Here is a 16,708-nt window from a genome sequence, read left to right as displayed (position 1 = left end):
TAATTTATTTGGCAGCTTTTCAGTGAGAAGCTTTGCCAAAGGCTTTTTAAAAAAACAAATAAATTTCAACTGATTCTTAAGTCCATGATTTTCCTGACATACTCAAAACATCTTATTAGAAGAACACATGATTTTCTTTTACAGAAACCACATGTCCCTATCATTTCACATCATTCGTCATTCGTATCATTGTGGTTTTTTTCTGTTACGTTTTTTGTTGACATACTAACATTTCTGGGATCATAAACAGTTTCTTGAATCATCTTTTCACACTTAAAAGCAACATCCCTGCTGCTTTACCAGGCAATTTAAGTCATGGGCAGTACACGCTGGCCCGTACAGACACATCACAGTTACAAATACACATGATCCCACTACAACAGGGAGTAGGGGTGAAACAGTGACACGGGTATGTCGTGCAATTTTGTAGTACTGGTGAGGTAGATCTTTTCCCTTCCTTAAGGTTGGGGTAACACTTTGCACAGACTCTCCCTTCTAGTTATATGGCACAAAAGGAAAGGATTGGCATTCACCTTTCTTTTGTGGGACTTAATGGGTTTTTTTGGTTATTATTTTTTAAACACTCAGAATAAGATGAAATGTTTTTTTTCTGAGAACCTTCATCCCTAAGCAAAATCAGAACGTAAGGGGGTCAGTGTGCTGAATCCATTCACTGCTGTATTTGTTTCTGGCTTGTCATTCTTTACTTAATTTCTGTGACCTAATTATGACTTTTTTCTTTACCTACTATTGTTTTTATTTTTCTCACCAATTTTCAAGTGGATTAAGATTTCCATGAGGGGCATCTGTTTAAGCAACTGCTACAACCAACAAGTGCTACAGCCTAGCCATTTAGCCATACCTGCCTACCCAGTGATCCCAGTGATTTTTTTTTCTTTTTTTTTTTTTTTTTTTTAAATCGCTTTTAGTAAAATGCCTTATTATGCAACCGCATTTAAGTACACTTGAGAGGTCTCCATTTTGCATCTATCTTGTGCGCTCTTCTTTTTCATTTCATGCTCCTTTCTGACAGGTTCCCTCATTTTTAAAATATTGCACTTTCAAAAGTTTAGTGCTATGGTGCTAGTTTTGATATGATCCTTCCCCTCAGGACACATACATTATTTATATAGTATTTTCTTTTTGAAACTATTTCCTCGCTTTGCTTGAAAGCAAAGGAAAGAAAAGCCTCTCTGCAGGGCTGGACTGGACTAGGTGTTCCAAACAAAATATTTTTTTTTTTCTTTTCTTCTTTAGGATTTCAGGTATCAATGTACACCCTGTCTTACCCTCATCTCATATGCAAAAAGTGACAAGATTAAAAGGCAGATATTTGAAGTCACTTGGGGTACCTGGCTGAGACTCAAGGCACAGATTTCACTTGTTGAAAAACTGTGCAAGTTTGCATTACCTCCCCACGGCTGAGGGGAGGTAATGGAATCACAGGTGCCTCTCAGGGCTCTTTAAGGTTAGCTTAAACCAAACTAAACAAAAAACCCTCCCAAAAAAACACAGTCAACCTCCTCCTCCCAATATGAGAAGATGCTTTAAAATAATCTGTCCTATGCTTCACCAAAACAGATCAGGAATGTTTATTCAGTTGTCTGACCCTAGCTGAGGAAGAAAGAGGGAAAAGCAAATCACAAAGGGGTAGTGAGCACCTGCCTACATTCTTCAGGGCCTTTCCTTATTCCCACTATCATGTAATTAATAGCTTCTCCCTAACAAGGAGGCTAATTATAACCCTCTTCACATTACACAGGCGCATTAATCTGAGATCTCACTACGTGGTCCCACTTCGTACACAACAGAAACAGGAAGATCCTGTGGTTGAGCATCATGTGACCTGTCTGCCATTGCATCTCACTTTACTGTTAGTTTAATCTTCCCTTCCCTCATTTTCTGCCATACCATCATGCTTCAGCACAAGTTCACAATGCCAAACTTCTTTTCCACTGCTAGAAGAGCTGGCTCACGCATTTCTGCCTTATGTCTATATAGCACCACAAGGAACATTTATAGATATTATTTTTGGCCATATGCTCCTCTTCCTCATTCCTCCTTCCAAGTACTCAGGCTAATATCCTGTTGCTTTCTTGGAACATATCTGTATGATCTCACACCCTACCCGTCCACCAATTGCTGAGGAAGACATGTGCATGATCCAAAGACACCAATTGGCCAAAATCTGACTGATGCTTGTGGTATTGCTCCGAGGTAAATTTAATCCCTACTTCCCTACCAGGAAAAACAGAAAAGCCTCAATACATCTTGTTGAATTACACCGCCCCTTTCTGTTGATTTCTGCAGTAGTATGTAAGATTCTCCCTCTCTCAAGAAGAAAACCATGTATTCCAACTGAATATATGTTTAGATAAGCAGAGAGGACTCAAGCACAACACTTGGTGCCTGCTTGGACAAGACACCTCTCACAGTTACCCATTCATTTCGTCCAGCTTCATTCTGAGTATCCTCAGCAGCCCTGGAAACCATGCTATGATAGCAGAATCAAGTCCTGAGATACTACCCCCAGATTCCTGGGGATAAGGGCCAAAACTTGTGGTTATGTATGTACTATAATTTGTCTCCAAAACAGACTAATGAAATTCCATACTGTGTCTATTTTTGGATTTTTCTAAGGTGCCTATCACTGCAGAATCTAAATGCAATATAACAATTATAGATAACACTGTGTGCCTTAAAAGGCAGTCTACTCAGCCTCCCTTGTTCATTGTGTATCTGTGTGGAAACTTTCCTTCTGCTTCCCTTCTTGCCTTTCACTTCCTCGCCTCCAGTTGTGAGTTGGTCCTGGCAAAGTGCCCTTACAGGAAGAACACTTCATCAACATGGTGGGTAGCACATGTAGATCTGAATATGGGTCGGGGCTGGAATCAATCCAGCGCTCTATTGAGATTTTCTCTAGCAGGGGACAAGACACCAATAATGCTGGCAATGTTGTATTCTGGGTCAATCAGTTTGACATGTTATAATTACCATAAAATTACACAGTATTTATATTATATAGTTATTATTCGTTAGCCTAAAGATACACACAATAAGCAAGGCCCATATGGACACACACAAACCACTCATGAAAGTTAAATCTCTAAATAACCAGTTTCAACAGAAAATATCTACAAGAGCCTAGAAAAAAAAGGTGCTTCAGCTCATGGCTATGCTACCTAGGGGTACAAAAAAGACAACACTATTAGATTTTAAGGACTGCAGCTGGACAAAACACCTCAACAGGTTTTGCCTGTCATCCTTATCAATAGGACATAAAACCAAAGAGTAGCATAAAGGAAAAAAGCTTGGCTTGTAACAGCATCCCAGAATAAAAGTTTGCTGATAATGAATGACAGACATCAGCCTAGTGCCCTAATTCTGAGTAGCCTTTTTGGTTTTGAAAAACATGCCTTCACCTGTAGTCACAGTTGACTCATGGGCAGGAAGAGAGGGATGGAGAGCTAGAGGAAGCTCTACCTTCATGGGTTGCCTGCCAGGAAGGAGATAAGGCCAGTTAGTTCCCAAAGGATCCTAAGGCAACAAAGAGAACTGAAACATCCGACTGGCATAAACACTGCATCCTAAGTAGCTTCCAGCTGTGTTGTACCATTTCTGATGTGTATTCATTCCATTTTGAACACTTGGCTTATATGTGTGTCAGTTATTATAAACTCATACTTATTTACATACAGATTTAAAAGCAGCACTTTTTTATAATGAGAAATCTGGTATTTTTGTATTTTTAATCTTATTATCAATTTACACTTTCACCAAAGGGAATTCAAATTATGTCTGACACATGACTAATATGCCCCACCTTGTTCACCTGCTTCAATTCTGATGTGACAGAAAACATTTTTATGAATGGCCTACTCGATTGAGAAAAGCGTAAGAAACCTACTGAAATTAAGGTAAACATTGTATTTCGGATTCTTGTGCTTGTGATTCTTTACATCTATCCATAAGACTATAACAAGGACAAAAAACCAAATACAGACCCTCCAGTTTTATAAGACAATTGCCTTAATCTTAAATAGGCAACAGTTTTACCAGCAAAGACCACCAAGTCCACCATGACCTGCATAACTGGACTGCACTGACTGAGAAGACTTCAGATCTTAACTCGAAGGCAAGACTAAATAAGGTTTTAATTTCTTACATTGTGTCAAGCAGCTCTAGGCCTGACTCTGACCTCGATGATACCTAACTGAGCATCACTTGGTAATAATTACTGTATTACCGAATAATTAACACTACATGTCACATGTTTGTACAAGGGGTCTGTTTTAAGATGACATGGGCTCAGTTAAATGAAGGGGTTTATGTTAAGTGGGGAGCAGAAAAGAGCACAAGGGCTTCAGATAGCCTTCAATTTAATAGCACAGAGAGACAGGGAAAAAGTCCTTAGTTTCCTCCAACATTCTACCTGTGACCACCTATGGAAATCACCATGCCAAAAAGGAAGGGATAGGACCTCAACCTTCAAATAATTCCAAAAAGGCGAAAAAAGCAGACAACAAAAACTTCTGCAGGGAATAACAGGGATGTCTTTTACAAAGCAGGGGACAACAACAGGTCTTTGACAGGGAATAACAAGCTTTTAGGCCATCAGCAACTGAAATAAAAAACCCCCTTTTCTTATCATGCTGTGTTCATATTCTTTCTACTCATCTTCTACTCCAGACGGCCATCTGTGCCCTCTAGTCAACACAGAACACCAAGCCCTGAAAGGAAGAGCCATAAACACTAAACCTACTTGTACCTGATAAGAATTAGCATGATACACCCAAGAATAGTGCATTGATCCACAGTAGGAGCGTTAAGGGATGAGCCTTCAGACTTTAGGGGGACGATTTCAGACCTAGCAAAGACCTGAAATACAGCAAGATCTGCTCTTGTGATCAAGTGGAATCATCTAAATCATTTACACTGAAGTGAACAGTTACTTGGGTGTAAGCAAGGTTAGACTCCTGTCTAGTGATCTCAGATTCTTGCAATAGCATATATAAAAGCTGAACAGGCATTTCTGTCCCCCTCCACACCAGCCTGGTACTCTGTTACACACATTTGTCTTAAACAGACAAAATACTAACTATAATAAAACATTTCACTGTTATTACAAAACTCAACTGCATTAACAAGGGACACTTTCTGAACTTCAGCTTCTTCATCCATGGGCTAATGGGACAGATGTCATTTTTACTTCACCAAGCATGTTCTCCAATTTGAAAGACTAGGCACTTTGTACGTTGCAACTATGTAGTACTTCAGCTAAGCAGACAAAGAGTTTCTTTACATTTTCATATTTTTTTGTATCAACACAGATGTGGCTTCCTTCAAAAGGTCATCTTCAGTTTGAGCCTAAAACTTAGGCTGAGTTAAAAGCATGCTTTAAATTTAATGGGAACACTTGAAAACAAAACATTACAGTATAATCTGTCATTCATTTTCGTTTGGATTCTTCACTGCTGAAGAGACTGCAGTTAAATAATACACTGAGAAAAAGTTAAAACTGCAGGCCTGTCTGTAGAACATAATGGAGAGATCCCCTGCTAGTGCTGGCCAAGTTGGTATGCCCACTTAGTGTGATGTAATGGCATGCAGAGATACTAGCTGGCATCCTGAAAAGCAGCACTACTGTGTCTGCGTGGTCACATCTCAGCTAGCATCCCTGTTTCTGGTGGTTCCAGGTCCAGAGCTAAATCAGTCACAGACAGCTTGTGCTGCATCAATTTGACATGACCCAAGGCAGTTTCCACATTGCATAAAATGGAAAGTCAAGCAAAGGAAAAAAAGTTCTTTCTTTCTCTTTTTATGGTCTTTATTTAAATAAAGGCATCATTAGTAGTACAGCTAGGGAAATTTTATTCTTGCAAATGTATATGACATAGGTTTGTTATACTATCATTTTTCAACTGATGATTCAAGTGTTTTGATTGTCAGTAAACACTTCCCCTACCTTCATATGTGATTTGAGATTGTCCTTGCGTGCACAGCGAAATGGACAGAGTGGACACTGATGACTTTTCAAACCTGTATGAATCACCATGTGCCGTTTCCAGTAACTCTTCCTCTTGATAACCAAACCACAGATCGGACACTGGAAAGGTTTTCCTCCTTCTTCTTCTGAGGCTTAGCAGAAGAGGGAAGAAAAAGAGAGGATCCTTTACACCCACTTGTCGAGTACTTTCCCCTTGTAAACATACTCAACATATCATTTTTCAATTTTTTGCTAGAATTTCATCTGCAAAGAGACACATCGGTTAAACAACAACACGTACCAGAAATTTCAGTTCCTCCCCCCTGCACATCCCTTTTCCCCTTAATCTAGTTATTCTCCCTCTCAGAAAGGTCATCATAATTTATAAAGGTTAATGTCCCAAACATCCTCTGGCTAATCAGTAGGGGATGCTACTCTATCTCACCTGGTCCTAATGTTCCTTATAATTTAACTGAACTGAGATGGATGTCTCTCATAATTGTCACTTTGCAGCTTCATTTCCTAGCAAAGGCCAGCTGTAGTAGGGTATGGAAAATATGCTTAACTGTTAAAAAATGATCCATTTCCATATCTGATTGTTAGCCAGCAGGGGAGCGGGATATAAATCATAGAGCAATCTACAACCTAAGTGAAAAGCATGCTGGTATTGTGTATCAGATATATTTAACTCCAGAAGTGAATGACCGCAGAACCCCTGCTGTTGAAATTGTTCAGTTGTGGCTCGAGCAGATGCTGCTGCAACTTCAGCCATCAGGTGTCTTTGGGTCATGGGTTTCCTTCTGCTCCTCTAGTTGCCAGGGCTTTAAATCTACTGCCTTCCTAAATGCTTGCACTCTGCTTTACTGCCCCATTCACCTAAGAAAAGGATTTGGTGGCATTTATCAGGCAAATACGGTTAGTCTACTGAGTGTGGAATCATCACAAGGTTGAAGGAAAGAGAAATTCCTTCTTGCTGACTTCACACGACTAACCCTCCATTCATCCTCTCATCACGATTTCTTCTGCTTATAAAGAAAGGCCTAGTATTACTGTGGATTTGGAAACCTTTTTCCTCACTGTAAAACAGGCTGTTTTCAAATATCCAGAGCTCAGCAATGTGCATCCTGCTATTTAGAAATTCTCTCAGAATATTTAATCTAATTATTATCTGTTATTTCCTACTGATAAGTATATAGCAAACATCAAATTCCCTTGATGAGGAACCAAGTGATAAAAACCTCCAGAAAGATTTGTCATAGCCTAAAATAAAACTCTTGCTATTAGATAGGAAACAAAACCACCATAATTCAACTGATTAGGTAGTTATTATGAAAGTAAAAAAAAGGACACATTGTCAAAGCATGCACTTCTTCAAGTTCAGAAATTCTCCTCATGAAATATTCTATCATATTGAACATATTATTAAATTGCTCCCCTCTCTGCATCTTTAAATAGTAGGCCAAAACCAATGCTATAATTCCTTGTGTTTCAAAATACCTTTACTTCTTCACAAAAGGCAGGAGAAAGACAAAACACAAAAAAATATATATTGGTAGCATTTTTACATATCTTTTCTTTTCCTTCTATCATATCTTTTCTCCAGCCTCTGGTTATCATCACAAAGGATCCATAAAAGATATGTGTAACAAGCTATTACCTGTCTTCCACCCCATTAAAAATAAATCTGCAAACAAGATGAATCAACAGTACTATAGCACATTACAAAACATGCAAAGAACTGGACTGAATGCATGTGACTTCGCCAATAACAATGACAATGAAGGGTATACAGGAATTATGTTAATACTCCCCAAAGCTGAACCCTGTCAGCTCTTTGCTATGCTACATAAACCTCAGCATAAGAAAAAAAACTGTGGGCTTCAACTTTTCATCATTTATATTGATGTCTGGTTTATGTCACATGGTGTCCATTAGTTGGAAAGAGCGACTCCAGTGAGGAGAGAATCAGTCAGTGCTTCCCAAAGAAGCTTCAGGATCAAAGCTGCAAGCACTGCAGGCAAAAAGTTAACACCAAACAAGCATTCAGTCAGTAAAAGAAGGGTCTGCCACCCACACTCTTTCAAAAACGACATCAGAACTTCAACAGATATTGCAGGCTTTCTTTTAAATTTCCTCCCAAGCACATGACTGTTTTGTATAATTGTCAATATTACCAGATTGACAGAAAAGTTAAGTCTTCTCTGTACCACTTTCTATAACCTATGCAAGTAACGTTTAGGTCCACAAAATATGACATGCAGTTTCAGAGGTGCTCTGATAAGCCACGGCTCCAGCTTCTTGACTAAAATAATTCTGAGCAAATAGATCCTTACTTGTCCACATCTAATTAATCTGAGTATCGATCTCATAACCAAAGCTAGATGTTGCTGGTGGGTAAGTGAATCAGACTTGTAACAAGATAAGCTCACCAGTGCCTTGAAAGTTCGAAGTATGGGAGGGGAAAAAACCCACCTCTCAAGCTATGCCTACTGGGAAAAGATGTCTCTCTCTGGGACAAGACCAAAAAAACAGGTCTCAAGGAGCAATCAGACAGACACTAAAAGATAAAACATTATAAAATGAAATACTATTTTTTGCTATTAGTGCGATAAAGTCATAGGTGCAAAAGGAATCAAGAACGTGTGACATTTATTTTCATGGCAAATATACACACTCAGCTGCCCTACTCAACTTTTACAGAAGTGAAGTCTTCAATCAAAGGTCACTAAACAGTGACCTTTTTTTGCAAGCTGCATTTCTCCACAGCTGAAGGAATCAAGGAGTCTAGCTTTCCATAGTCAACATCCAGATATGCTAACAAACAGCTTGCTTTTTATTTTCAGTTGCTTAATTATTTAGAAAGGAAAAAAAAACTTAATAGCATATCAGAAAATGAATTTAAGGAACTTTTGTTATTAATATTACACTATAAAGTTTGCTTGGATGCCAACTGGCATTGGCCCTGTACGTATGAACTGAAAGGAAACACCCTTCCTCTTGGGATACTAGTCCCATATATTATTAAAAAAAAAAAAAAAAAAAAGAATAGTTGTTCCTTGGTTACCAAGGACCTGAGGCAGTCAGCCCCCATTGTTATCTTTTAGCAGCACAGTATGCTTGGGCCAAAGAGAATTGCTGCTAGGAATCTGCTGCATCAGAGCTAGTTTATAAAGCGCCACTACTACCAGCACACTTGCACACTGGTAGAGAGCACTCCCCTAGTATAAGCTGCACAGACAAATCTCACAGTTCGATGGTCCAACACAGAACCTGGATATTACTACAACCATTTACTTTTTCCCAGTAAAAACTTACGCTGTGAAGAGCCTTTTCTCCAGGAGGAAATAAACTAATAACTTCAAATAAATTTTGTCCTTACTTCTTTCTATACATTGCTGCCCTTCTTACATTAAGTTACATTAAATTAATAACCACAGTCACACTGGTGTAGCCATCCTATTCCCACATTTTCTTGGTTTAGTTTATGTTACTCCAAAAAGGACTTCATCTAAACTACTGAAAACCTTAGGCCCGACCCATGCCACTTTGTCTTGACAAAACACACCAGCAAAGCATTTGCAGAAAACATGTAACTCAGAGCAAAAAAACCTGGTGCCGGCTGCATCTCATTACATCCCTCCCTCTCCTCTTCCACGGGAGGAAGGAGCATTGCGGTGCATCCAACAGCTTCTACCCCATGAGTTTTTACCGAAAGCTGCACAAGGACAGATCAGACCTCATAATACTAAACAAAAAGGGTAGGTCAGAAAGACGGCTGTGCAATTATACAACATCCATTTCAGCTTTCATGACTGTAACTGGCTAGCTCCACCTGTATGGTCAAGCTAGTATTCCTGGTAAGACACGGCCTGATAAAGCCCTAACATACAGAACCACTTTGTGCATCTTGGTGAAGAGAGCTGACATGCTCCCTTCCCCTCTGCAGCAGAACGCCACTCCAGGGAGAACACTGATAAAACCTGAAGCTGTATGTTCTACCAAAAATATGAATCCATAATGTGAACTTGTTATAGAAGGAGAAGATAACTTATTTTTCCTTATTTTGAAGATGGATCATTTAAATTTCCCTGCATGGTTTTCCAGTTCTTGAAAACTTTTGTTACCGAGACTGTTTCTTCTTATTCCCTATAAGCTGGAACTGGTGGAGGGAAGTCAGAACTGTAAAATGATTCTTGTTGAGCAAATTAGAGAAATGCAGTTCCCTTTTTTTTTTTTTTAAAAAAAAAAAACAACAAAGGATTGTAAAATACTGAACTGCTGCAAAAAATTTTAATGAAAAATGGCAACGTAATAATATACTCTGGTAAATTAGGACAGGGTAGTAAGCGATTATACAAAAGTCCATTTGTGACAGAGACAGCAGGAGGGACAATTCTCCCTTGTCCAGAATTTCAAAAGCACTAGTTTTGTCCATGATCACTGATACCGTGAGCTTCCTCACAGAGAATCTTTGATCTTCTCCATTAAATATTTTTTTGTGGATTTATTCTGAACCTGGTAAGAGGGGGAAATACCATTGTATGGAATAAAAAAAAAAAGAACTGAACCATACACTCACATCTTTCAAATACAGAAAGATTTGTGACAGTTTGTTCTTTAAGTGGTATTTTAAAAATCTTTTCTATTGTTTACCTAAAGTACCTACTTCTCATTCTCATAATACCTGGAATCAAACCAAATCCAGACCCACTGAAGAGATGTTATATAAGCCTATAGCAAAACAAATACATTCTACTTAGTGGCCCAAACTGTAACCATACCTGTACTAGTGGGTTTGGATGCTCTTCCCTTAGGGACTGGCAGTAACAATAATTCCAAAGACTGTGGTGGCGTTGCTTTCTCTTGCTTCATCTCTGAAAGCTGCAAGGGATCCTCAGCAACCAGTGATTTCTTCTTCTCAGCCAAGAGGGTGCCTGCAGCCCTTGCAGCAACCTCCTTGAGAAGGGCAGCTGAAGAGGTCATGGAAGCCAGAGAAAGGAAAGAACTAGCCGGAGGCGGGTGCTCCTGCCCAGGAGTCATGCTTCTTTCACTCACTTTCTTAGATAAAGCTGCCAATGTGGAGCTGGCTGACTGAGAACTAAAAGGTGAGGAAAAGGATTCAAATCTTATAGTGTCTTCAGTCCTTGAAAGAGATTTGTCCTGCAGAACAGCATTGGCTGCAGCTTTCAGTTTCAGGATAGCTGAATCAGGGGACAAACCACAGGTGGTGGTTGAGTTTGGCAACCACTTACCTTGATTCCATATAAAGTGACTACTTGCATTGTATTGGTCACTTTGTTCCTGTTTCTCAGCAAGCTTTCTGGCAAGAACACTTAGCTGCTGAGCATGATGAGCAGGTGGAGAGAAGGACAGATTTGAGCCAAGATTTACAGGGGACTCAACTCTGCCATTGACTGTAACAGCAGCATCCAGCTTGAGGGAGCCAGCCTCCAGCAGCCGCCTCAGGTTACTACTCAGTGGCTTATTTGGACCAGAAGGTTCTTCTTCACAAAGAGATGGCACATCAGGGGAAAGGTGCTCCTTGCTCTGTAATGTGTCTCTTAGTGCCTCATTTTCAATGGATCCCAGCTCTGCTGTGTTGCTGCTAGGAGTTGCACTTCCCAAAGAAGTATCTGGGGAAGTGGACTGCTCTTGGGTACTGTCCTCAAGAGACAACTTAAAGTTCTCCTGGACTTCTCCATATGATGCTTCCGAAGGAGTTTCTGAAGAATTTCCAAACCAGCGTTCTTCTTCACTGAGCTCACCTTCCACTTCTTCCTGTCTGGTACCATCTGTGTGGAACCAAGAACAGCAGTATTATTTTCAAATATGTGTAAAATAACTTATTTGCATAAAGTATGTCTGGCCTCTGCATGACCCTCCCAAATAGTCATCTAATGTCTCCCTAAAGTGCATGAACTTGGCATCAGCCTGGATTGACTGACCAAGATTTTTGAAAATGAATAGATCTTTCTTTGAAGATGAAATCACGACAAGCCTGTCATCTTTCAGTCAGCACAACTAAATGCAACAAGAAATACACATATAATATATATTCATATACTGCAAATATTTCATTATTGGTATAGTCTGTACATCCTGCAAAATATTATGAACTCTGTGGTATGAAGCAGAGATTTAACAGGCCCAGAAATTACTGGATGCTTGTGTCTTTGTACAGCTGGCACAGGCACACCTTCAAAAGCAGATCAGGTGTGTAGCTACTCACAGCAGTTTCTTCCAGTGACTTTAAATCTCTGCCCAATCCTGCAGTGACCCCTATCTAAAATAAAATAAAATTTGTACCAATAACACACAATTCATTCCTGAATAGCTGAAATGACTAATACATGAATGTAGGATAAAGCTCTCGTCTCTCCAGCTACTTGGGAAAGGAGTGTTATACACACAAAACTAATCTTTGGGGTTTTTTCTTCTTATATAGCTACTACTTGCTTGTCATTTGCTTGTCATTCTTCATTAATATTAAAGTTTTAAAGACTATCCTAAACTGAACTTAGTTTAGCTGAAAAAAAAAAAAAAAAAAAAGAGAAAAAAAAGTGTTGGTCTCAATGCAATTAGTTACATTTTCTTCTCTGTGGTAACTGCAACACTCCAGTCTCCCCTGAGACCTAACTGACAGTGTTTAAATCACTGTGACCCTGGATTGCTCTTCTTCCTGATAGGTATTCAAAGTCATACAGATATGACCAAGACTTTATTTGCAGATCTTGCTGGCCATTTAGAACATAGTTAAGAACAAGAGCAATGCTAAAATTAAATTCATGTTATCTTCTCTTGCCAGATACCTCTCACATTTCTTGCTTTTAGACTAAATGTCCCAAGCTACAAAAGAATCTTTGTAATCATACTAAAGCAAAACAAAAGGATTTAATATAACCCTGCACTGACATTCTGGAAATAAGCCTGCATGATATGTATTGTACCTATGATCATGTATTATTCCCAGATTCCCTATTTAATTCCAGCAAATTACAAAACTTGGAGTGAAGTTGATAAAAGTAAAACTTAGATTTAAATTATTTCTTGATGCAATGAATTTAAGGAGGAAAAACCCAGCCAAACGTATCACAAGTGTAGAGAGATACCAACATACACTCTGAAAGCAAAGCTTGAGGGTTTTTTATTTTATACAGAATATGAGGAATAGACTCTCACAGTAAGTTCCTTTCACTCAAACCCTTTGAAAAAAAATTCACCAATGTTTTAATAGCCCACAATAAATCCACTCAGTTACCTTAGATTAGTAATTCAAGCAGAAGGGGGCTAGCATCTTTCCTATTTAAAACAAAAGACAAAGCACTCACCTAAAATTATTTTGATGTTATCCAAGTTAATCTTGCTGTGTCTGTGATGTTAACAATAACATGCACAAAAAGGCCAACAGCATGCATAGTCATATGAAGAATATAGATGCTAATCAGTTGAACTAGCACTTATGCAGGTTAAAGGAGAACCAAACATATCCCCTTTTCACCCTGGGAACATTAAAAAGTAACTTGAGGCATGACTGTACAGTTGGGTGCACTCGAATGAGAAATCCATACACTCATCCCAGATGCAAGCAAGTTCTGGATGGCAAGCCAGAAAAGCATCTTACTGGCACACCAAGAGCAGGGCTCATCCTCTGGGACGCAGCCTAGAGTTGACACCACTACACAGCTTCTGAGCCAAAGCTAGCCTGCCTCCTACCACTTACATCCTTATGTCTGCTTACATCTGTCTGTGTTAAAACAACCCCTCCTCTCCCCCACAAACCCTGCTCTCTCTGTCTCTGCTCCCCATCCATAAATAGGGAGGGAGAACTCCATTTCCCTTCAAAGTCATCCAAAAATTACAGTTTGAGAGCTATTTAAGTGTAAATGGTTACAAGAGGAAGTGGGTTTGTTTTAGAGAAATCTCCAGCTCAGCAAACACCAAAATTTCTCTGTTCCTTGCTGTGTACCTCTATTTATTAATGTTGATATGCTACCCAGTTGCAACCAGCCTTTAAGATACCAGTTAATAACCACTGTTTTACAAATCTCTCAATCTTGCTCATCCTACTTGCACTTGAAATCAATTCTTCATTCTCACTTGCACCCGTTTTTGCTCTAACCATAGAAGTAATGCCCCACATGTACTTTCATTATATATTCCTCCTCTCTAAAGCTGACATCTCAGGGAACGCTTACAGTAGCTAAGGAACAGAGCACTGGTATATGAAGTTGATAATAATGATGGGGGGGAGGAAGCACATCCACTATGGCAGAGCTGCAATACAGCTTTCTTCAACAGTAACACAACTACACTATGCCTAGAATCAAAAAAGTAAGGTAGTAACAGCAGGAGAGATAAGAACAGGACATAGACTGACCTTCCAGACATGCATGTTCTCCACTGGTCTTGCCTATATGAAGAGCAGCCACCAACATTTTATGGACAGGGAGCAGAGGGAGTGCAGTACTCTTCATTTAAAGGCTTGCTACCAAGTCCAGAATTTCCCTCCTCTTGGGCAACACAGTGAGAGCTCCCCCTCCTGTTGCTGATCTACCTGTAACCACTCAAGCACTCTCAAATCTCCAAGCAGTCTTCATAACAAGGGCAAATTTCCTTTGCAGCATCTCTATTCCAAAAACCATCTGGATTTTTTTTTTTCCACCAGTGCAGTTTCTTTCTGTACCCAGAAACCAGACCTCTAACTGCTGACACAGTTCTAATTTTCCTCTTCTCAGTAATTCCCTCAGTTGCTGCAGTATCAGGTCCACTGTATTTTAAGGCTGTAAGGTTAATGCTGAAAAAGCCAGCATCAGTGTCTTATCATGAGCTCAGTCAAGTCTCCTTTTAAACAGCAGTGAATTGGTTTAGAAGCATAACAGTGAAGCTGGCAATTTCATTTCTAAGCAAAGTTGCCATTCGAGGCCTTCAGGGCAGGATTTTCGTTCACGTTGACTTGTGAGCCTGTGAGTTTGAACAAGCTTGAGAACTCCAGAAGTTATCAGCCCAATCCACCAACTTTCCTATGATTTCAAATTAAAACCTTCCCTCAGAACTCAGAAGGTTCACAGGACACCCAGACCAGGTTTGTCTGATACAGGAGCCAACCTCCATACAGCTGAAATTTCTTGACAGGCGCATTTCACATCTGTGGCAGAAGATCTGCATGACATGTTTTTCCCTTCTCTCACAACACAGCTAAGGAGCTACAGTGAGAAGTCCTTAACAGCTAGGAATAGAAACGTAATACCACATTTAAATTTCTTCTCTCCACCACAGACATACTGTAATTTATTATTACAGAATTACTTATGAATGTTAAGCTACTCGCATTTCATTTCTATTGCAGCCTGAAATGCTGTGCATTGGGTAAGAAGCATGGAAGTTGCAAAGCAGGAAAAGGTAACTTCAAAGTTAGAGGCAAATTCTCACTGACTTCATTTGGAACAAGACCTGGCTGGGAATCTCACCAGCTTTTACCGCACAGCTGCTCATCAGATTGCCTCTTCTCAACGTGATTCAAGAGTCAAGACTTGTCAATGCTTCTCTTTCCTGATTTCCATGGCAGTTCTGGAACTGCTTCCCAAAACATTTGCCACTGGCAGAGGCTAGTGGAAGTTACAGGTGACCTGCACGCTTGGGGACTACCCCATCACACAGCACCCAGGAGCCTCATGCAAGTACTTCCCACTCCTGTCAGCGATGACAAAAGGCACCGAAGTACTGTTAGGCAACTGCTGCCACTGATGTAGCCCAATCTCAAACAATCTCTGGCAAAGACACAAACATGTGCAGAAGCACTGTTTGAAGAAGTGCCAGTTTCCCTTGCTTGCCCACTCATCTGCTTGTTTTCAAATACAGAGAAGTTCTGTTTCCTCTTCGAGAGATCTATTTGACAGACAAATCTTATTGATCCCAAAGTACATTATTTCACTTCGTGAACATATGCCCTTTCATTTAAAGTGGTGATTAGAATTTGACCCTGGTATCAATAGAAATGTAAATATTAACTTGCCTGAACTATTTATATCTGGAAACTGAAAAAACCAAACATGTTCGTTGATTACTGAGCCTCCCAATTCAAATGCTGGAAACTTTAGCTGTACCATACATATGCCATTCCTGACAGTGTCAAGTGTGAGATGATCCACAGTTCCACTCTGTAAGACTTGGAGTGGAGAAATACGAATGTGGCAGGCTAGATCTAGAAAGAGTCTGTGCAGTACATGGAAGAGGGGAGGAGTCTCCAAGCTGTAGCACTAAGCGACAGACCCAGGCAGTGAAAACATGACTGAAAGAACACCATTTGGACCACCACAGTATATCTGAGAAGCAGCTATGGCTAAGGAACCCACCTTAAAGAGACTGAATTTTCATGCTGAGAGACAAAATTTCACTTTAATCATTCAGTGCAATGAGTAAATTAAAAGAACCTCAATTGAGAATTAACATTGCAAATCCATATGCTACAGTGATATGCAACATACGGAAAGTGTAATTGTGGGATTACAGAATGAAAATTAAAACAAATATAAAAGTAGGTAGAAATCAAGTAATTTCAAAGAAATGTGCACAGGAAAATTGCTGATGAGATAAACTAGGTAAGATTGCCCTAACTTCAGCAGTTAAATTTCAAAAGATATGTGGGAATCTACAGGACCAGGATTTAAAGGGACAGGAGACCCAAACCTCATTTTTATTATCTTGATATCAAATATCTTGATC

At 39.6% G+C, this 16,708-nt stretch overlaps 1 protein-coding gene across 5 annotated transcripts in view; it reads right to left on the bottom strand.

The window, feature by feature from the left end:
* Positions 1 to 16,708, bottom strand: part of ZNF827 (zinc finger protein 827) — a 113,017-nt gene that overhangs the window by 75,704 nt on the left and 20,605 nt on the right. For 4 of the 5 annotated variants that reach the window (XR_012633561.1, XM_074904988.1, XM_074904990.1 and 1 more), the window contains exons 2-3: positions 10,768 to 11,778; positions 5,966 to 6,138 (exon numbers count right to left, since the gene is read on the bottom strand). Coding sequence is in view for 4 of the 5 variants with exons in the window: in XM_074904988.1 (XP_074761089.1) it covers positions 5,966 to 6,138; positions 10,768 to 11,778 (1,184 nt within the window). In the remaining variant the exon portion in view is untranslated. The remainder of the gene's footprint in view (positions 1 to 5,965; positions 6,139 to 10,767; positions 11,779 to 16,708) is intronic. The other variant, XM_074904989.1, reaches the window with a different exon arrangement.

This window comes from Athene noctua, chromosome 4 (assembly GCF_965140245.1).
Source record: "Athene noctua chromosome 4, bAthNoc1.hap1.1, whole genome shotgun sequence".
Taxonomy (NCBI): Eukaryota; Metazoa; Chordata; class Aves; order Strigiformes; family Strigidae; genus Athene; species Athene noctua.
The sequence above is the reverse complement of the archived record's forward strand: the minus strand, read 5'-3'. Positions and strand labels throughout refer to the sequence as shown.